At 48.2% G+C, this 21,709-nt stretch overlaps 2 protein-coding genes and 1 long non-coding RNA gene across 5 annotated transcripts; 1 reads left to right on the forward strand and 2 right to left on the reverse strand.

Annotated features, from left to right (window-relative positions):
* Nucleotides 1–33: 33 nt before the first annotated feature.
* Nucleotides 34–5,788, reverse strand: LOC148424160 (histone acetyltransferase p300-like). The gene is made up of 8 exons (XM_088413497.1): nt 5,717–5,788; nt 2,155–2,330; nt 1,414–1,502; nt 879–959; nt 662–718; nt 476–553; nt 317–384; nt 34–230 (listed from the first exon to the last, which is right to left on the reverse strand). The coding sequence occupies exons 2-8, from the start codon at nt 2,284–2,286 to the stop codon at nt 34–36; spliced, it is 702 nt and encodes a 233-aa protein (XP_088269623.1). The 5' UTR covers nt 2,287–2,330; nt 5,717–5,788.
* A 1,748-nt stretch (nt 5,789–7,536) lies between these two features.
* Nucleotides 7,537–13,459, forward strand: LOC148424161 (uncharacterized). The gene is made up of 3 exons (XR_015865471.1): nt 7,537–7,796; nt 9,933–11,145; nt 11,948–13,459. It is a non-coding gene; the product is annotated as an uncharacterized LOC148424161 (long non-coding RNA).
* On the reverse strand, nt 9,592–20,416 carry LOC148424162 (uncharacterized). Of its 3 annotated transcripts, none has more exons than XM_088413837.1 (9): nt 20,350–20,416; nt 13,895–13,976; nt 13,714–13,776; nt 12,233–12,526; nt 11,534–11,709; nt 11,353–11,458; nt 10,961–11,051; nt 10,227–10,636; nt 9,592–10,078 (listed from the first exon to the last, which is right to left on the reverse strand). In XM_088413837.1, exons 4-9 carry the CDS (start codon nt 12,330–12,332, stop codon nt 9,690–9,692), a joined length of 1,272 nt encoding a protein of 423 aa, XP_088269963.1. In that variant the 5' UTR covers nt 12,333–12,526; nt 13,714–13,776; nt 13,895–13,976; nt 20,350–20,416; the 3' UTR covers nt 9,592–9,689. The 3 variants fall into 3 exon arrangements, with proteins under 3 accessions (XP_088269963.1, XP_088269962.1, XP_088269961.1); XM_088413836.1 differs by lacking the exon at nt 20,350–20,416 and adding an exon at nt 14,065–14,246; XM_088413835.1 differs by lacking the exons at nt 13,895–13,976; nt 20,350–20,416 and having other exon boundaries at nt 13,714–13,880.
* Nucleotides 20,417–21,709: the final 1,293 nt, after the last annotated feature.

The raw sequence follows: 21,709 nt of genomic DNA on the forward strand, positions 1-21,709 counted from the left end.
AAACCACAGCCGCAAAGTAAACTCAAATGACCTTTACAGGTAAAAATTTGAACATGATTCTGGCCCGCTATTGACATTCCTAGACTTCATGCCTGGTTTTACTTCCACAACTTTGTCCGAGACATGCACCATGCAGATGAAGACCTCCCCAGCCTCCGGGTGGCTCTGACGTTTCAAAAAGTCGTTCACCCTCGTCTCCAGAAAACAACCTAACTTTGTCTGAGGTAAACCTGAAAGGGAAGAGCATCATTAGGTCCATAAAAATATTCATCACATTTATTTATTTTTTTTCAAAGAGTACCTTAAGTTAACTTACTTTTAGCAGAATACTTGTTCTCCCTCCTTGTCTTATTAGACTTCTTGTGGCTGCCATCACATACGAAACTGAGCCGAAGCAAAAAGAAAATGGAAGTTATCTAGGCTTCTTAATTTTTCCTGCAATAAATAAATAGTTAAAATGTTAAAAGTCCGTTACCCCGATGGCCATATCGTGTCATTGTGCAGGACACAAATCTGGTGCATTTTGCATCCACAGTCCAAACATTCAACGAGCCTGAAATCAAGAGTAAGACACACATTATACACTGTTTGGTCAGACTCGGGTGTAAGAAGAAAAAAAAAAAATTGATGGCCATAAACGGCCATAAACTGCTTAACGTACAGTTCAGGGTCCAGTGTGTCATTCTTCTTTTTCTCAAACTGCTCCTTGTTAATGGATCTGAAAAAAAAAATAAGTAGGTAAACACAAGTAGCAAGACTAAATTCAAACAGATATGAAAATGTGCAATATCCACCTAATAGAATAGATGATGTGGTAATAAGTTTTCCATGAAACGCATTTTTTGTTAGCATTTGTTAATGAACGCAACAACACTTACATCTGTGGCTGAGTGGGGTCATCACCCAGGGACACAGTCTCTCCCTGGATCTCGTTGAAACACTTTTCACAGAAGTGGTACCTGTCCGCAATAAGACCAAAGTTTGGTGAAGTACATCGTTTTTTTTCCCCCACAGCACATCCAATGATGGACAGCGCATGAGCGGGCAGTCCCCGAGCGGAACATGGTCAAGGCAGCAAGTAGAAAAGCGAATGCACAGGTCAGCGGGAGGACATCAGCACGAAAGCTGCACGTATTTTTGGTAGATGGGAGGGAAAAGATCAGTGATAGAAGAAATAGACGTATAGGTTCATTGTAAACGGGGCAAAAAAACAAAAACAAGCCAAAGGAAGTGAGACACTAGTAACACGGACCAGGAAATTGACTAGATATACACAGATGACAACACAAGAACGGAGAACCAAGGAGAAGCACAGATTAGCAATTTGGACATGAAATAGGATGAGCGTAAAACATTCACCAACACAGCTAACAGGAAGGGGAGCACTGTAGTTAAAAGAATCTACTGATGTACCTGTTTTGGTAGCTGAAATAAGCAGCGTCTCGGGGAATAGTGCAGAGCTGCTTTCCGTAGCAGCACAGTGTCTGAGGGGAGAACTCCAGCTGATGGGCAGAAAAAAAAAAGGACAATGTTATTTCTGTTACTGATTATGCCTGGCATCAAAAATCAATTTGACTCATTTCGAATATGATGCAGTTCCGTGCCAAAGTGACGGACATTAACTCCCCCAGGGGTAATAGATTGAGCTAGGAATGATTGATAAGAACAAATGAATTGTCAGAAGTTCACCCTTGTTGCAAACAAGCATCATTCAGCTGGTTTATTTGTCAGCAAAACCAAACATAGACATGTCTATTGAGAAATATGATAAGGCAGCGGCCTGCCCTAGGCCAATTTTAACTCCAAACCGACGGCTTCCATTTTCAAGAATGAGAGAAGGGCTTGCGTAAAGCATTCAAAACACTTGAAACATTACATTGCATTTTGAACATTTAAATAGACTACGGGATGGTCTTGTCTGTCCATTTTTATATCTGCATGTGCATATAGTGTTTTTGTATCGACGTCATACAAATGTAAAAAAAAAAAAAATTGCGAGATCTTCTCAATTGCCGTCTACTTTACAGGCGGATGGAATGCTGAAATGATTAAATCTACTTTTTTAATGTATGGTTAACTTAAAAACTAATCGCTCGTAAAACTGCATGTCATGGGAAAAAGTGCATGTCATGTTGGTTTCCTTGCAGGTCTTACTTTTCTTCCACAACAGTAGCCAAGTCTCTGCATGACTGGGTCAATCTCCTGTTCAAAGACCTCTGCCAGTTTGGAGCGGCACTTGTAGACTCGAGATGTTTTGCGATTGTACAGCCAGGCATTGTTGAACATCAACCAGATGTCATCCACATACTGCCAGGGATCCTGATACTGACCTGTGAGAAGAACACAAAAGGTAGTGGAGAGGTCACACAGGAATAGACCAGTAAGGGCTTTGGAAATGGTATTTCGGTAAATTAAATACTTTACACGTTTTCCCAACTTATTCATTGCCACTGACGGCTGTAGACGTCTAAGATCCATTTTGACTGGGCTGGCAGTTTAATATATTAATTCATTGTTCCCGTTCGCCGACGTTGCAAACGGAATAGGTGTAAAACTGAGAGCCGTTCAGGGTCCGCTGGACGACCTCCCACTGAATACAAACACAGTTAAGGTACATAAGCATAAATAGAGTTTAGGGCTTTAGTTCTCATTTTAGCTTTCAATTGATAATGCAAGCTTCTTTATTCCTAAAAATAATTTTATTATAAAGTCATCTTTTCTCTGGCATTACACACAACTCAACACACAAATCAGTGACAAACTAATTTTTTGGTCCAGATGCCGCGCAGCGCCTCGGAGAAGGCTGCGGACAAGCTCCGCTGAGTCTGGGCCATCAGCAGACTTGCGGCAGGGTCGCACCGCCAAGGAGGGGAGTCGGGCCCTCCCGCAGGCACCTCGCTCATGTGGAGGCACCAGCCCCCGTCCGCGTAGGCCAGGAGGATCCCGTGAACGGCGGACCATTGCTGGTAGTGATCGAATTGCCTGACGTGTTTTTTGAGGATGGGCCAGGTCCTAAGCGGCCCCTTCCCCGACGCCTCGGGCAGCAAAAGGTAGTGGATGCGTGCCATGATGGACTGGAGGTTTGCCAACTCCAGCACCACGCCATCCACGTCGTGGCTTAACTTGAGCTGGTCGAGCTCATCCGCTTCGGAGGGGTGGATGGCCAGGACCAGGTCCTCGGCCTGGAGAAAGGCCTCCCAGTTGCCTTTGTACGGCTCAACCAAGTCCAGCAGGGCCTGGCAGTTAGCGGAGGCCGCTTCCGAGAGCGCCATGTGGACTACTACTGCACGCGGTGAAACGAAGACAAGAGAACGGGCTTCTAACGAGAAGAGTTCTCTTCCAAGTCGCAGCAAGAATGAGCTCAATAACTCACTCAAAGTATTGTTTTAAGAACAGTTTTAGAACAGTTTGGAAATGGAACTTCAGAACTCAAAATTAAAAAAAAACAACAACAACTCACATGCAAATAAATAAATGAATAAATAAATAAACAAATAAAGTGACAGACACTACAAGATGAACTGTATACCTTGCACTTACCAGGAAGTCACCGGAACAGCAGCTATATGTATATATATATGTGTATATATGTATATATAAGTATATATAAGTATACGTATATATATATATATATATATATTATACGTATATATATATATATATATATATATATATATATATATATATATATATATGTATATATATATACGTATATATGTATATATATATATATATACGTATATATGTATATATATATATATATATATACGTATATATATATATATATATATATATATATATATAAATATATGTCTATATATATATATATATATATATATATATATATATAGAGAGAGAGAGAGAGAGAGCGAGAGAGAGAGATGTGTATATATTCCTGTAAACAGGTTAGAAATGTTAGTCAGATGGAGAGAGTCAAATGTGCATGCCTGCTTTCACCAAATCGCTGGCTATTTTTGTTCACAAATTACATTCAGGATAAATCCCATCAGTAAATACTGTTTGCATTGTCCTTTAGTTAGTATTTACCCAGCATCAACAACACTGTCTTTTTTTCCCCCATCTATCGAGATCAGCAAACACATACACCGTCTTTTGGAATCCCCGTGGATAAAAACTTCAAAAATCCGCTTTATTACTTACATCAAAGCGACCGAACGTAATTCCTAAATATTTTAAGGAAGATAAACTTGGGGCGGCATCGCGCAACTGACTGGCCATCGGTCATGCGTCATTTTCGACTGGATGAACTGTAGGGAAAAGGAACGTTTCATCATGACGCCTCATTATGTATTCGTAGTTAACTCAATCATTTTGATAGCGGGCTTATATAGCTATTATGGATACATGCGGCATGTGTTGCCTTCGCTATAAGGCTTTTCATTGTTTTGCGGCTCCAGACATATTTGTTTTTTGGGCCCGATATGGCTCTTTCAACATTTTTGGTTGCCGACCCCTGTTCTAGGAGTGTTGTACGTTCACGTTGGTCATGAAAACTTCACAATTATTCAATATCGTTTCAAATACAATAACCGTTCTGTCCTCATCGCTCTCATTCCATATGACTTCAAAATATCACGTTCTGTAAGGTGTATCACTTGTCTGCAACACTACCCCCCCCCCCCCAGCTTGCATCAAAAGTGCTATTTTGTTGTTGTTGTTGTTTTGTTTTTTGTTTTTTCATATAAAGATGCCAATAGCGTCACAAGGACTCGTACAGCACAGTACCAGTATACCAGTATATACAACATATTTACACCGGTGCATTAATTGCGTTAAATGACGGAACACCGCCATCGTGTGGAGGACAATGGCGTTATATTTGTGTCAGACAATGGCGTTATATTTGTGCCACAATTTCGAGCGCGAGGGAAAAACAAACAAACAAACAAAAAAAGAATGGAGCGGAGAAGATCAAACTGAGCGAGAGTGAAAACAGATTTTGAGCGTAGACGAAAACAGTATTGAAAAGGACTTTCTCGCTCAAAATTCCGGTCGATGGGAGCTTGTAAAAGCGCATTGGATGAGAGCTGGCTCTCCGAGGGCTCTCCGTGTTGAGCCAACGCGAGGTTGAGCGGGGGTGGGAGGGATGGGGGGTATCGCGACCGGGGGGGGGGGGGGGGGGGGGGTATCGCGAGCGAGCAAAAAGGAATGTTGAGCGAGCAACTTCATTCAACGGTGTTCAAAATCCACCGGCGCTCGCTCAAACTCTTGTCGTTGGGCACTCAATAGGTTTTCTTTTTCATTCCTGCCCGCAGCATCAGTTTTTTAGCCTTTATTTTTCAAAGGTTTCTTTTGTTTTGGTTTGGATTTTTTTTTTTCCTCGCGTAAAAGACGCCATGTTACCGAAGTCACAGGAAGCACAGCGGGGGGCCGGGGGAGTGTCGCAAGCGAGCAAAAAACAATGTCGGGCGAGCAACTTCTTTTTCTGTTTTCAATATCCGCCGGCGCTCGCGCAAACTCTTGTCGTTGGGCACTCAATAGGTTCTCTTTTTAAGTCTCTTTTTTGCTTTTCGTCTTTTTCTTCCGCGCTCGCAATCGTGGAACAAATGCAACGCCGTAGAAGGCCCCAATGTTACCGGGGCCACACCTACTTTTCCTTTTCTACGAGCCTATTTAGCGTACGAATTCGACAGCAAGATACACACAAACGTGACGTAAGAATAGAGTGATTTGTGATGTGTGAAGGAGTACCCACCAGTAAACAGCTTCGAAATGTTAGACGAATGCAGGCAGGGAAACGAGCACGACTTCTTTCTCCAGGTAGCGGGGGGGGGGGGGCGATATGAGGGGATATCGTCTGCGCATGCGTGTAGGGCCTCTCGCACGACGTCAGGATGACTCAAAGCCAAGTTTGGAGAGAGGTAAACAGCATTACTGTCACCTGGTGTACAAAACACGTATTGCTCTTGGAACGAATACAAAAGCAAATCACTGAGACTGGGGCCTTCATAGAAGAATGAATATGATGGGCACACTTTAAAACTACTGAAACCGAATAAAACAGTCACACTAACGTGACGACGCTTCAGTGGGCATCACATATACTACACTCAATAGAGATTTCTCTTATTACAATGAACTCCGTTCCTCAACGAGACGTGTGAGCAGTTGCACTAAACACTCCAACAATCAGTTATTTTTGTCTTCCTCTAACCACCGGGTCCCCTAACTACACTCCTCAATTCACTGCAATACAACATGTTGCCGAATCGTCGGTCAACCGGACGAATCTGTCTTCCACAGTTCACAATTTTGATACAATACCTACATACCTAATTCTATTTTTTTTTTTTTTATCAATAAGCCAATATTTCAATTGCACTGGGCAGCGTTGACATGCCAACAGCGTATCGTAATGTGTGATCTACTATCCGCTATTCTGTTGCTCTTATTTAATAAAGGAATGTCTGTTTTGGTGCGCTTATTGATATGAGAGTAGCCTTCGTTTCAACAGGTCACCTACCCGTGTTTTTCCATTCAACAGGTCCCGCCCCGCTAATCCAAACGCGACCCCCCCACCACCACCACCACCAACAACCCCCCCCCCTCCCCCAGCCTCTCTTGCGAGTGCTCTGCACTCCTGTCTGCGCAAGTGTGAGCCTTTTTTTTTTTCCAAGGCAACAATTAAGTCCCCCCCGCCCGTATCTCCCGAACGCAGCATCGCCCACCCGTGAAACCCGGGTTCATCGGAACCGGCTCGTTGTCCCGGACCCGACGGTGCCACCCCCGTCCCTCTCGCTCCTTCCTGCGAGGAGATACGCCATGACACCCGAAACGCCCTTTTGCGGCGGGCGCAGCGGCTCGCCGACCGCAGATTTGGAATTCGGGTGGAATCCTACCCCGCTTTTATGCCACTCTCGTCCACCTGCCGCCCTTCCTTGGGACTGCGCATGCGCAACTGTGAGCCTTTTTTTTTTTTCAAGGCAACAAGTCCCCCCGCCCGTATCTCCCGAACGCAGCATCGCCGACCCGTGAAACCCGGGTTCATCGGAACCGGCTCGGCCTCCCGGACGCGACGGTGCCAGCCCCGTCCCTCTCGCTCCTTCCTGCGAGGAGGTCACGGACGATATCCGCCTGAGACGTCGGCCCTCCTGCCGCGAGGTTCGCTTTGGCGCCGTCTGGCGGACACTGCGCGTATACAACACAGTGCTGAGGGACCGTCACTTGTGCCTCGATCTCCGGAATCTCCTCTTTTTTTTCGCCAATAAGTGTCCAAATTCGGTCAAAGTCCGACAGACGGGCTCTCCCGGGCACCAAATTTGCCAGTGCCAAACCTCAACCTTCTTTGCTGCGAGTGGCCTTGAGCCCGATGGTGAGGTGCAATAAAACACATGTGGTGTAGGGCCCATGACACCCGGAACGCCCACTTGCGGCGGGCGCAGCGGCTCGCCGACCGCGGATTTGGAATCCGGGTGGAATCCTACCCCGCTTTTGTGCCGCTCTCGTCCACCTGCCGCCCTTCCTTGGGACGTGTCCATCTCCTGCGCATGCGCAACTGTGAGCCTTTTTTTTTTTTTTAAGGCAACAAGTCCCCCCGCCCGTATCTCCCGAGCGCAGCATCGCACACCCGTAAAACCCGGGTTCATCGGAACCGGCTCGGCCTCCCGGACGCGACGCTGCCACCCCCGTCCCTCTCGCTCCTTGCTGCGAGGAGATACGCCATGACCCCCGAAAGCCGTGAGCCGTGAGCGAAGCGCAGCCAAACGGAGGAGCAGGAGAAGCAAACAGCAACACCGCCAGTTTGGATTGCGATGCGGATGCTTCAGCGGTGGATGGTGGGTCATTTTGGTATGCGTGTGCGTTTGTATCCAAATAAAAACATGTACCTACACGCCCACATTTGTCAATGGATACATACATATTAAATACATATACATACACATAAAAATGAAAGGCTCGCTTTGTTGCCCTCTTGCGGACAAGGTCGGTAATGCCGGGGCGGCCCCGGCAAAGTTTTGTATTGTACTATTGTACTTTTGTATTGAGGATCAGTGTCACAAGAACTACTACAGTTATGCGTATAAAGTGCCCGACGTACACGTGTGACGCAAAAAAAAAGCTGTACGTAAAGCGAGAGAACGTGTAAATGTATGAAATTGGGATTTTTATTTCCCCCTACAATATTTAACGAAAGATGTCAGAGGCCAAATTATTGTGACGTCACGACAAACATGACCGTTCCCAACACTACGTCACAACAGCTACGACAGTTATATATACACGCACACACTCATATATTGATATATATATATATATATATATATATATATATATATATATATATATATATATATATACATATACATACATATACATATATTTTTGTAAATATAAGCATATAAAGTGCCCGCATACACGTGTGACAAAAGAAAAAAGCTGTACGTATAGCGAGAAGACATGTAAATGTATGAAATTGGGATTTTTTATTCCCTACAAAATGTAACGACAGAATTTAGAGGCCAAATTATTGTGACGACACGACAATTATGGCCTCACAGGGGTTCACTTTGACTAGTCGGGGATCGAACCCGCGCCCTATCGGCTGGGGGGTGGAGCACTGTTCCACTGAGCCATGCCGCCGGCGACCTGCGTAGCACCTCTGCAATCACAGCTTTGCGCCCCAGACTCTTAGCCTAACCCCCGCCCCGCGCACATATGTCAATGTATACATTCATATACATACGCATAAATATGAAAGGCTCGCTTTGTTGCCCTCTTGCGGACAAACTCGGTAATGCCGGGGCGGCCCCGGCAAAGTTTTGTATTGTACTATTGTACTTTTGTATTGAGGATCAGTGTCACAAGAACTACTACAGTTATGCGTATAAAGTGACGACAAACATGGCCGTTCCCAACACTACGTCACAACAGCTACGACAGTTATATATACACGCACACACTCATATATTGATATATATATATATATATATATATATATATATATATAATATATGTATATATATATATATATATATATATATATATATATATATGTATATATATATATATATATATATATATATATATATATATATATACATATATATATACAAGACAGATATATGTATATAGATGTATATATAGATAGATATATAGATATGTAGATATAGATATATATATATAAATATATATATATATATATATATATATATATATATATATATATATATATAGATAAATATATATATATATATATATATATATATATATAGATATATACACACACACACACACACACACACACACGCACACACGCACACACACACGCACACACGCACACACATATATATTCCCTTTGAACGATGCTTTGAAATTAATGCATGGGACCATATCGTTATATCTTTCCACAATGCAAATGACACTTGATTGATTTCAATCTTTTCGTTTGAGATGAGAAATGAACTATTTCTTGCGGGCCAAACATATACTGACTCTTTGGCCGCCCCTGTATAAGTATGAATTAGTTTATCGATGTGACTCTAGATTAGTTGTTTTTTTTTTGCCTTTTCCGTCCTGCCTTCCGCTTGGGCGCCCGCCGGCGGGCAGGAACGCACACACAGCACCAGCACAAATGGTTTGACTACATTTTAATGAACATGCGTACAGCACCAGCACAAATGGTTTGACTACATTTTAATGAACATGCGTTGTGATCCTACATGCGCTCGTTAGCGACAACCACACTCCTTGACTACCATATTGGAAAGGGTGGTCACAAATGTGCCCTTCTCGTTCAAGTCCACCACTTCCAGCGACTCGTAAGAGAGTGGCACGCAGCACGGCGAGCGCTCGTGGACGTTGCCGCTCTCGATATGCGCGTAGAGAATCACGGCGTGATTTACGGTGTCGGTCATCGGGAAGACGCAGCGACCGTGGCAGTTTTTGATGTCGGCTGTGTTGGGACCCACCAGGAAAGGCTCCAGGGAAACGGTGAGGCTCTTCGGGCGGCAGGCGGCAGCCCCGGCCGCTGCGCGAGCGCTCCGCACTGGCGGCAGCAGATGGTGACCCACCGTCTTCAAGGCCTTCAGCAGCAGGAACGCGCGGTGCTGGCTTGCTCCTAGGCGAGCGCAGAGACGCCGGTCGTTACACGATTTGATAGTTCCGCGATCACACGCTGCCGTTTGTCGCTAATTTCTTAAGACTGTGTTTTCCCGCCAGCCCACACAGCCGTAGCCAAAGTACCTTTGTGCGCGCGCGCCTGGTACCTGATTCCAGGTTCACCGTGGGAAAGCCACAGAGTTCCCAGAGCCTCTGGAGCCTCTTGCTGCTCCTCTGTCCGTCCCGCTTGTCTTTTAGCACCTCCATGATCCGGACCAGCCTCTGCTCCAAACCATCCCTGAGCTGGTCCAGCAGGCCGGGGGACATGGCCAGCTCCCGCCGGTGGGCATTGTGCATGGAGCCGGCGAAAGAGAAGATGGTGGGAGCCGACGAGTTGATGAGTTCCGCTAGCATGGACTCGCTGGAGGAGCGATCCAGCGCGGCGGGAGGCGGAGGCGGCGGGAAGTCCAGCCTCCGCCGCGGGGTGTCCCGACGACTCTGAGGAAGGGTGTCACTCAGGAAGCGGCGCAGCTCACACGGAAAGGAGACCAGCTGGGAGGAGCCGGAATCCTCGGCTCTGTCGAGGGAGGAAACCCACGCTCTAGACAACACAGGTGTCAAACTCGAGGCCCGGGGGCCAGATCCGGCCCGCCGCATCGTTTCACGCGGCCCGCGAAACGCCCGTTCCAATTCAAGTTTCCAGTCGAAATATCACATTTGTAAGTCAATTTGAAATTGTTGAAATTGTTGTTGATTTCGAAAGTAGTTGGAAGTGTGACAAATACACCCAAAATGTGACAATCTGCCAGAAACCGTAACGGCATAATGGCCCTCGAAAGGAATGAGTTTGACACCCCTGCTCTAGACGGACCGAAACACGGGTTCGCCGACGCGGACCCACCTGACGTCCTCTTCGCGTGGGAAAATAAGAACCGGAGTCACGCGGCTTCTTCTCCCATTTCCAGCCACGAGGAGCTCTTTCATCTTTTTCTCTGTGGCGAGAACACTACGATGAGTGGGCGGAGAACAAAGAGCCGCTTCTCATCACTTGCACGCGAAGCCCTTTAAGACTTCGCCCGTGGGTAGGTAAGTCCCGACAACGGTTTTTGCACTTGCACCAAATTTCCGGAGCGGCCATCCCAAAGTCCTTCGGGACGGAAATCTGAAAAACCGCGTCTCTGGGCGCGCGCGTCTTTGAAAGCGTGCGCGAAACGCACCCGCGGGGCTGACCTTAGCGCGAAAAGGTGAATATGCTGCGCACCTGACCCGGCAACGAGGTGGGAAAATACCTACTCGTCTCAGGTGACTGTGAGTCAAGAGTGAGAATCCATCCTTGGTGCGCTGCGGACGTCAGTCCTGTCAGTAGAATGTACTGCGTTCCTTCTGACATGCACACAGCCTGAAGTGAAATCATCAAATACGACACAGTTGTGGGCGTTGCCCAGGGAAATGACAAACATTTGTTGGGTTGTACCTGTGCCACGGGCTGGAGGGACTGGCCGGTGAAAGTGGTCCGGTACAAGTCCTCTCCACTGACGGGGCTTTCCAGAGCCAGGAGTAGCACGATGTTGCGTTGGCGCAAAGGGGATGGCGGGAGGGGAAAACTGATCTCTAGAGCTAGCCCGTCATCGTTCCCCTCCGTAAAATACACTGCGGAGACAAGATTTGGACGGCAGTTCAATGCGGTTTTTTTTTTTTTTTTTTTCTTTTTACACCCGAATAACATTGGAAAACGCCACTAATGCGATTGCCTTCCGAGCCAGTAGGAGCCCTTTTTGTCATTTCAAACGACCCTCCCTCCGACATAGCCCGTGGCCTCCTGCATCATTTCTGAGGGTTTTTTTTTTTTTTGCCTCTCTCTCTCTCTCTCTCTCTCTCTCTCTACCAGTCGCTACGTATCGACAACGAGTCCAATTGGGCTGCACGGCTCCCGGTAGGATTGTACTTTCCCATTTTTCGGTTGGGGTTTTTTTTTTTTTTTCCGGTATTGTTTTTTTTTTGGTTTGTTTGGTTTTGCGCAAAAAAACACACGCCCAGACACAGCAACGCATGTCCAGACACGGCAATCGTCGCCATGCAAGTATCATCAACAGATCGCAGCCATGAAGCTCAAACTCTTCCGCGGCGCGAGCACACCAATGGGACTTTTATGCTAACCTCGAGTCGACAGTACCTGAAGTGGCATGCCAGAGCTCCAGTCCGCCTCCTCGCTTCCTCTTCGCCTCATTCGCCAGGTTCAGCAAGACCGCGAGACCTCCGGATGCGTCGCACATTCCGAAAAGGGCGGCGGCGCCGCCCGGACTCGGCCGGCTGTCGTCATCCAGCGCCTCTCGCACGGCGGCCAGCACGTCCTCTTCAAAACACACCGGGCTGACCTCGGTCGCCGGAGAGGCCGGCGCGGAGCGTGTCGGCGACAGGGCGGGGCTCCTCTCTTCCGCCTGCCGGGCAGCCGCCGGCGCCTCGGTAGCTACGAACACACGCCTCGCCAGGGTTAATTTAAGAAATTATGTTTAATAAACACTGAGCGTTGTGGCGAAACAGAAATTGCGAACGAGCGGACGTGTGAATCTTTGTGTCACACTTGTTTGAAAAGAACGTGTTTTATAAGGAAAGACCCCCCCAGAACATTGCAACGTGCAAGCAATACAAAGCTATGTAACCCCGCGTTTGCTTGGAAGATCAACCTCATTCCAGTTTATCATCACTGCCAGATGTTGCACATTACGCTGAAGTCAGCTATGGATTAATATGCACGCAACGTCTTGCGAGGCGCCCACAAATATATGGTCTATATATTATCTGGAATACGTCTAAACTGATCCAGCTGAAAAAAAGGCCCAGAGTGCCAAAGTCTTTTGGCGCCCTGTCCGCCTCCCAGTTGAACGGAAAACGGCGAGTGCTGGCCTTGTTCCACGTGCCTTGTGTCACCCCCCCCCCCCACCGCATCTGGACATTTTCATTCAATTTGTTCTATCTACTCTGTGTGGCTAACACTTTAGTTGTTTTTTGTTGTTGTTGTTTTCTATCGGATGCTCTTTGTCCCTTCTCCCGTAGACCTTCATTGCAGACCCATGCTGATAGTGGACTTTTTTCTTATGTTTTTTTGATCAAACTGGATTTATTTTTCTAATGTTCTAAACATCTTTTTTTCTTTTCATGTGATGAGAACGTTCTTGCCTGCAAGTGTTTTTTTAGAAGAAGCCGAAATGCATCGCAGCCGGCTCTCTTAAGTGTTCATTTGTGCGTAGGAGCAGTAGGAATAACGCAAGTCGGAATAGATTTACAAACAAGGTACTTGCAAAAACATGATAAGTCTCCGCTGTTTTGACTATGCCCGGCTATAGAATGCTGTTATAATAACCGGGAGTGAGAGAGAGAGAGAGAGAGAGGGCGAGAGAGAGAGAGAGAGCGAGAGAAGGGGAAAAAGACAAAAAAAACATTCCTGGGAGACTTGAAAAATATGAATCGGTTTCGACACTTTGGCCTCGAAATTAGGATATCCCCCCCCCCCCCCCATCAGAATTGTACAGATGAGACAAAACGCAATAAACACGCTGGCAATAAATGCGATGGAACAGTCGCTAGGAGGGAAAAACGTTCATCTTTATGAGAAGACTACAAAATCGGGTACCGGAGGTCCCCGGTTTAACCAACCTGTTTCGGCGGCTTCCGGCGCCCGTGCGGGGAAGTCGGGCGGGCCCACGGAGCAGCCAAGTCCTACGCAGCAGATTATTAGAAGATTACGGAGGCAGATGCGCAGCGCCATGGTCTCTCGATCCGAGCTTTATCAAGACGCCGTCTGTCAAGGCAGTGCCGGGCTTTCTCTCTCACATACCTCGTATGTCCGCGCGTAAAAAGGGGAGGTTCTACGCCCTTGAGCCCTCGACGCTCTCGGAATTGTGGGACGGCATCAGAATCTGCGGCAGAGATGTCACGGTGTCATATTATTGAAAACACACGTCCAAAATATTTCATTCCAACATCTTTGTGTTTTTTGGTTTTTACCTGGCTGGGGTGGTAGCATTTTTTTCTACATGATGTGAAAGGGTTTATAAAAAGAAATACAACTTCAAAACAACGGCGGCAAAAAAAAAAAACAAAAATAAAATAAAATAAAATAAAATTCTCGCGGGTCATTGGCTTCCCGGGGCGAACCCGGTACTGACAGGGGACGCGACGTGAACGCTGACCCGTTGTCCCCCAGACGGACAAGACGCACAACACAGATAGGAGGCGTTACAACGCATACGTATACACGCAAACACAGGCACATATATAAATATTTATCTAGTTTTAAAAGGTAACAACGAATGGAACCGAACTGCCGGTCGCTCGGTGTGATTGCGTCGTATATTATGACGCAAGAATGGCTACGGGAATAGGCGACAAATGAATGCGTTATCAACATTTTATCATTGATGTGTGCCGCATATGGAAACAGGCATGCGTATGTATGCGTATATCGTATGAGATTTGCTTTGTAGGGTGTAGTAAGAATGCCTTACGAGGTATGGGTGACGGACAGCACACTAATATATTATTCGTATTTTACGCGTGCGGTACATAGAGATATATGTGTGCGTGCGTGCGTGCGTACATATACACATAGATACACATACATGCATACAAACGTGCGTACATGCAAAAACTACAAACATGCGTACATGCAAACATGGATAGGGTTGCGATAGGCGACATGCGGTAATACCGGCCCCGCCCCGACCCCCTTACCAGCCACCTCTCCGTCCCGCTACCCTTTCCACCCCGACGGGCCTTCGCCCGCGCTTGCGTCCCTGTCCTTTGCCAGACGCTGGCGCTTCTTGTAGAAGGCGGAGGCACTCCTGAAAGGGATTCGCGCAACGACGCATCTGGCCTTGTAGGCGTTGTAGTCGTCCAGCCGGTTCCCCGTCACCACGACGAGGTCCTCTTCCTCTTTGCTCCACAACTTGTAATAGGCTGCGGGCAGGGACATGGGCTCGGACCACTCCGGCGGGTCGCCCTCATCCTCCTCGAGGGCCTGGCAATCCGGGTGAACGGGCTCCCGACTTTCCCCCTCCTCTGACTCCTCCTCCCTGACCTCCGGTTTTTCCTCCCTCTTCCTCTTGTGGGGGGGAGGGGGTTTGGCGAAAACGCTGGTCGGGATGTCGGCGGCCAACTTGTACAACTTGACGCCGCCGATATCCCGGAGGAAGTCGGTGGAGAGGATGCGTGCCGCCCTCAACTCCTGGGTGGACAGGGTCGCCAGGGCGATGATCTGCTTCAGCTTGGTGTAGACAATGTACTCGTTGTTCTGTAGCATTGCCAAGCAGGAGAGGTAGATCATCAGCCTGTTGCGGCGGTTGAGGTTGTCTAACGTTTGGGGCCGGCTGAGTGCGGCTGGCAGCCGAGACAGGATCGGGCATAACCAGGGCATCCCGCGCTCCCTGTATTTGGAGAGGTGCGTGGCAAAGGAGAACTCCTTGGCCTGGAGGTAGTCCAACACGGTGGTGGTCAGGTTGGCCTCCACCTCCACGTTGACCGGCGGCCGTTTGCCGCTCGGGTGGACCACCACAAAGTCCCACTCGAACCACCTCGCTCCGCGACCGCGGGCCCTGGTCCAGTAGGTGACCTTGGGAAACCAGTTTAAGGCCAGTGAGCCTAAACCGGCCACCAAACAAGCCAGTGGGTCCTTTCCACTGGCCCTCACCATCTCCAGCGCGCGGCGGAGGGTCAGGGGAGCGGACCAATGAGTTTGGTGGTCCAGGATCTGCTTGGCCAGAGCGTGGTAGGTCAGGGTGTCCTTCAGGTGCGACCGCGCCACCGGGGGGTCGCTGGCCTGGAGCGCGCCCAGGGTCGTGCGAGCCCACTCGCAGACCTTGCTGTTCAGATCCCCGACGGCTATTTTGACCAGCGCCTCCCCGATCACCGACGGGTTCGCCCCGAGCGTGTCGGACAACGTCCAGATCCTCTTCACCCGCGCCGCCGTGTCCTCCTCGCGAATCCAGACGCGGAGAGGGGGGGGGTCTTCGCCGTCCACGCAAGCGGAGTTGAAGGGGGCGAGCGCCAGGAAGCCCCTCTCCCTCGTCCTGCTCGTCCACCGGACAGAGTTGCAGCCCAGGCTGGCGCTGAAGTCCTGGTCCCCGGGTGCCCTGGGTTGCCCGTAGAACTGCTCTTCCAGGGCGAGCTCCAGCTGGTACGCCCTCCAGGTGGCCTCAAAACCCCCGCGGTGCTTGCGCAGCTCCAAGAGGGTTCGGAGGCTGTCCAACAGATGGCTGCCGAGGTCCCTCAGCACCGTCCGGAGTCCCTGCCCCCGGACGGCCAAGAACGGCACAAACATGGGCTGGCCCTGAAGGAGAGCGCCGAGTTTTTCGCTGCAGAACCTCTCTTCCGCTCGCACGGTAGCGGGGATGTGACCCTTGGATATGAAGATCACAGCCTCCAGCCTGGCGGCCACCTGGGCGCCGCGCTTCTCAACCAGGTCCTCGAAGTGGGAGATGTACTTGTGGGCCCTGGAGCCGTAGGCGCGCGTGACCTGGCCGTGGAAGAGCCCCGAGGTCACGATTGCTCCCGAGACCGGGTGCTTGTAGAAGGGGTTCTGGTGGACGTGCGGGGTGTCGGCGTACAGCTGGACAAAGTTGAGCTTTTCCCCCGGCCCCAGGGGGAACACGTCCGACAGGGCCCCGGCCAGCTGCATCCGCTGATGGTCCAGGGGCGACTGGTAGTTGGCTGCCTCGTGCAGCGACAGGGCCGTGAAAATGCTGCCCGTCTGCCCGACCACCCGGTGGATTCCGTACCTGGACCACAGCAGATCCAGGTCGGGATTCCGGTGGGTCACGGAGCAGGCCACGTGGACCGACATGGATGTCACCGCGTGCCGGCTGTGAACCAGCTCGTCCACCTCCAGAGGTCTCGGGTCTTTCTGGCCGAGCTGGGTCAGCGTGAACAAGTATTTCGCGTTGCGGCTCGGACGCATCCTGGCCACCACGCCATCCAGCAGCCCCAGAATGTAGGCCTGGTCGTCGGCCACGATGTGGAAACGGCTGACGTCCCGCAAGTTGTTCTTCTGCAGGCTGGGCCTGTTCAGAGACCGGCTGGGGATGGCGCGCAGCGCCTGGGAGAAGGCTTGGGACAAGTTTTGCTGAGCCCGGCTCATCAGGATACTTGCGTGGATGTTGGACTCCCAGGGAGGGGGGTCGGGCGCTGCCGGCACCTCGCTCATGTGGAGGCACCAGCCCCCATCCACGTAGGCCAGGAGGATCCCGTGAACGGCGGACCATTGCTGGTAGTGATCGAATTCCCTGGCGTGTTTTCTGAGGATGGGCCAGGTCCTAAGCGGCCCCTTCGCCGACGCCTCGGGCAGCAAAAGGTAGTGGATGCGTGCCTTGATGGACTGGAGGTTTGCCAACACCATCACCACGCCATCCACGTCGTGGCTGAACTTGAGCTGGTCGAGCTCATCCGCTTCGGAGGGGTGGATGGCCAGGACCAGGTCCTCGGCATGGAGAAAGGCCTCCCAGTCGCCGTTGTACGGCTCAACCAAGTCCAGCAGGGCCTGGCAGTTAGAGGAGGCCGCGTCCGAGAGCGCCATGTGGACTACTACAGCACGCGGTGAAACGAAGACAAGAGAACGGGCTTCTAAGGAGAAGAGTTCTCTTCCAAGTCGCAGCGAGAATGAGCTCAATAACTCACTCAAAGTATTGTTTTAAGAACAGTTTTAGAACAGTTTGGAAATGGAACTTCAGAACTCAAAATTAAAAAAAAAACAACAACTCACATGCAAATAAATAAATGAATAAATAAATAAACAAATAAAGTGACAGACACTACAAGATGAACTGTATACCTTGCACTTACCAGGAAGTCACCGGAACAGCAGCTATATATATATATATATATATATATATATATATATATATATATATATATGTGTATATATGTATATGTATATATAAGTATATATAAGTATACGTATATATGTATATATATATACGTATATGTGTGTATATATATATATATATATATATATATATATATGTCTATATATATATATAGAGAGAGAGAGAGAGAGAGAGAGAGAGCGAGAGAGAGAGATGTGTATATATTCCTGTAAACAGGTTAGAAATGTTAGTCAGATGGACAGAGTCAAATGTGCATGCCTGCTTTCACCAAATCGCTGGCTATCTTTGTTCACAAATTACATTCAGGATAAATCCCATCACTAAATACTGTTTGCATTGTCCTTTAATTAGTATTTACCCAGCATCAACAACACTGTCTTTTTTTCCCCATCTATCGAGACCAGGGGTCGGCAAACACATACACCGTTTTTTGGAATCCCCGTGAATAAAAACTTCAAAAATCCGCTTTATTACTTACATCAAAGCGACGAAACGTAATTCCTAAATATTTTAAGGAAGATAAACTTGAGGCGGCATCGCGCAACTGACTGGCCATGCGGTGCGTCATTTTCGACTGGATGAACTGTAGGGAAAAGGAACGTTTCATCATGACGCCTCATTATGTATTCGTAGTTAACTCAATCATTTTGATAGCGGGCTTATATAGCTATTATGGATACATGCGGCATGTGTTGCCTTCGCTATAAGGCTTTTCATTGTTTTGCGGCTCCAGACATATTTGTTTTTTGGGCCCGATATGGCTCTTTCAACATTTTTGGTTGCCGACCCCTGTTCTAGGAGTGTTGTACGTTCACGTTGGTCATGAAAACTTCACAATTATTCAATATCGTTTCAAATACAATAACCGTTCTGTCCTCATCGCTCTGATTCCATTTGACTTCAAAATATCACGTTCTGTAAGGTGTATCACTTGTCTGCAACACTATCCCCCCCCCCCCCCCCCCCCTTAGCTTGCATCAAAAGTGTTATTTTGTTGTTGACTTCAAAATATCACGTTCTGTAAGGTGTATCACTTGTCTGCAACACTATCCCCCCCCCCCACCCTAGCTTGCATCAAAAGTGCTATTTTGTTGTTGTTGTTGTTGTTTTGTTTTTTGTTTTTTCATATAAAGATGCCAATAGCGTCACAAGGACTCGTACAGCACAGTACCAGTATACCAGTATATACAACATATTTACACCGGTGCATTAAATGCGTTAAATGACGGAACAACGCCATCGTGTGGAGGACAATGGCGTTATATTTGTGTCAGACAATGGCGTTATATTTGTGCCACAATTTCGAGCGCGAGGGAAAAACAAAGAAACAAACAAAAAAAGAATGGAGCGGAGAAGATCAAACTGAGCGAGAGTGAAAACAGATTTTGAGCGTAGACGAAAACAGTATCGAAAAGGACTTTCTCGCTCAAAATTCCGGTCGATGGGAGCTTGTAAAAGCGCATTGGATGAGAGCTGGCTCTCCGAGGGCTCTCCGTGTTGAGCCAACGCGAGGTTGAGCGGGGGTGGGAGGGATGGGGGGTATCGCGAGCGGGGGGGGGGGGGGGGGCGCGGGGGGGGGGGGGGGGGGGTATCGCGAGCGAGCAAAAAGGAATGTTGAGCGAGCAACTTCATTCAACGGTGTTCAAAATCCACCGGCGCTCGCTCAATCTCTTGTCGTTGGGCACTCAATAGGTTTTCTTTTTCATTCCTGCCCGCAGCATCAGTTTTTTCGCCTTTATTTTTCAAAGGTTTCTTTTGTTTTGGTTTGGATTTTTTTTTTTTCCTCGCGTAGAAGACGCCATGTTGCCGAAGTCACAAGAAGCACAGCGGGGGGGCCGGGGGAGTGTCGCAAGCGAGCAAAAAACAATGTCGGGCGAGCAACTTCTTTTTCTGTTTTCAATATCCGCCGGCGCTCGCGCAAACTCTTGTCGTTGGGCACTCAATAGGTTCTCTTTTTCATTCCTGCCCGCAGCATCAGTTTTTTCGCCTTTATTTTTCAAAGGTTTCTTTTGTTTTGGTTTGGATTTTTTTTTTTTCCTCGCGTAGAAGACGCCATGTTGCCGAAGTCACAAGAAGCACAGCGGGGGGCCGGGGGCGTGTCGCAAGCGAGCAAAAAACAATGTCGGGCGAGCAACTTCTTTTTCTGTTTTCAATATCCGCCGGCGCTCGCGCAAACTCTTGTCGTTGGGCACTCAATAGGTTCTCTTTTTAAGTCTCTTTTTTGCTTTTCGTCTTTTTCTTCCGCGCTCGCAATCGTGGAACAAATGCAACGCCGTAGAAGGCCCCAATGTTACCGGGGCCACACCTACTTTTCCTTTTCTACGAGCCTATTTAGCGTACGAATTCGACAGCAAGATACACACAAACGTGACGTAAGAATAGAGTGATTTGTGATGTGTGAAGGAGTACCCACCAGTAAACAGCTTCGAAATGTTAGACGAATGCAGGCAGGGAAACGAGCACGACTTCTTTCTCCAGGTAGCGGGGGGCGATATGAGGGGATATCGTCTGCGCATGCGTGTAGGGCCTCTCGCACGACGTCAGGATGACTCAAAGCCAAGTTTGGAGAGAGGTAAACAGCATTACTGTCACCTGGTGTACAAAACACGTATTGCTCTTGGAACGAATACAAAAGCAAATCACTGAGACTGGGGCCTTCATAGAAGAATGAATATGATGGGCACACTTTGAAACTACTGAAACCGAATAAAACAGTCACACTAATGTGACGACGCTTCAGTGGGCATCACATATACTACACTCAATAGAGATTTCTCTTATTACAATGAACTCCGTTCCTCAACGAGACGTGTGAGCAGTTGCACTAAACACTCCAACAATCAGTTATTTTTGTCTTCCTCTAACCACCGGGTCCCCTAACTACACTCCTCAATTCACTGCAATACAACATGTTGCCGAATCGTCGGTCAACCGGACGAATCTGTCTTCCACAGTTCACAATTTTGATACAATACCTACATACCTAATTCTATTTTTTTTTTTTTTTTATCAATAAGCCAATATTTCAATTGCACTGGGCAGCGTTGACATGCCAACAGCGTATCGTAATGTGTGATCTACTATCCGCTATTCTGTTGCTCTTATTTAATAAAGGAATGTCTGTTTTGGTGCGCTTATTGATATGAGAGTAGTCTTCGTTGCAACAGGTCACCTACCCGTGTTTTTCCATTCAACAGGTCCCGCCCCGCTAATTCGAACGCGACCGCCCCGCCCCCCCCCCCCCCCGCCCCCCCCCCCCCCCCCCACACACCAATGAAGTGGGCTTGGCTCTACCATGTATTTAAACTTTGCGACTGAGAGTAAACTCTTCACTTTGTTCCATGCTCTGCGACCAGAGGACCTCCAGCTTTAAGCGCATCTTCACCTGGACCGACAATGGCTTCACCTTCATCGAGAAGCTTGCAGTAAGCGTCACCTATTTCTTTTAAAGTCAAGGGGAAAAAAATACCTGTTAGTTAAACGGGTTGCATTGTTTGGCGTTGGGGGGGGGGGGGCTTTCAAACTTTGCACACACTGGCAGCAACAGCTATTGCAAAATGGTAAACGTGCACGTGAGGAAAAACTGATGTTTTCCATCAGTCAGTGACTGATGTGGGTTTTCATCCCTCTTGATATGGGTCATTTTATTAGAACAAAAGAAGAGAGGCTTGAACTTGTACAACTGCCTAAACGAGATATGATTCACTTTTAAGCTTCGCTTTGCTCCCTTCCTCCGTGTCTAACCCCACTTGCGTTCATTTAATTTAGAGGAC

The sequence above is a fragment of the Hippichthys cyanospilos genome, chromosome 4 (assembly GCF_059441005.1).
Source record: "Hippichthys cyanospilos isolate Australia breed blue-spotted pipefish chromosome 4, RoL_Hcya_1.0, whole genome shotgun sequence".
In the NCBI taxonomy this organism is placed as follows: domain Eukaryota; kingdom Metazoa; phylum Chordata; class Actinopteri; order Syngnathiformes; family Syngnathidae; genus Hippichthys; species Hippichthys cyanospilos.

Coding starts and splice junctions, on each gene's coding strand:
- LOC148424160 (XM_088413497.1), bottom strand. CDS start 2,286: ATGTTCAACAATGCCTGGCTGTACAATCGCAAAACATCTCGAGTCTAC. Junction 719..878: donor GACCCCACTCAGCCACAGAT/GTAAGTGTTGTT, acceptor TTTTTTTTTCAG/ATCCATTAACAAGGAGCAGT. Junction 231..316: donor GAACAAGTATTCTGCTAAAA/GTAAGTTAACTT, acceptor CTTCCCTTTCAG/GTTTACCTCAGACAAAGTTA.
- LOC148424162 (XM_088413835.1), bottom strand. CDS start 13,825: ATGGCGCTGCGCATCTGCCTCCGTAATCTTCTAATAATCTGCTGCGTA. Junction 11,710..12,232: donor GCTCTGGCATGCCACTTCAG/GTACTGTCGACT, acceptor TTGTCTCCGCAG/TGTATTTTACGGAGGGGAAC. Junction 10,079..10,226: donor CACGGTGAACCTGGAATCAG/GTACCAGGCGCG, acceptor GCGCTCGCCTAG/GAGCAAGCCAGCACCGCGCG.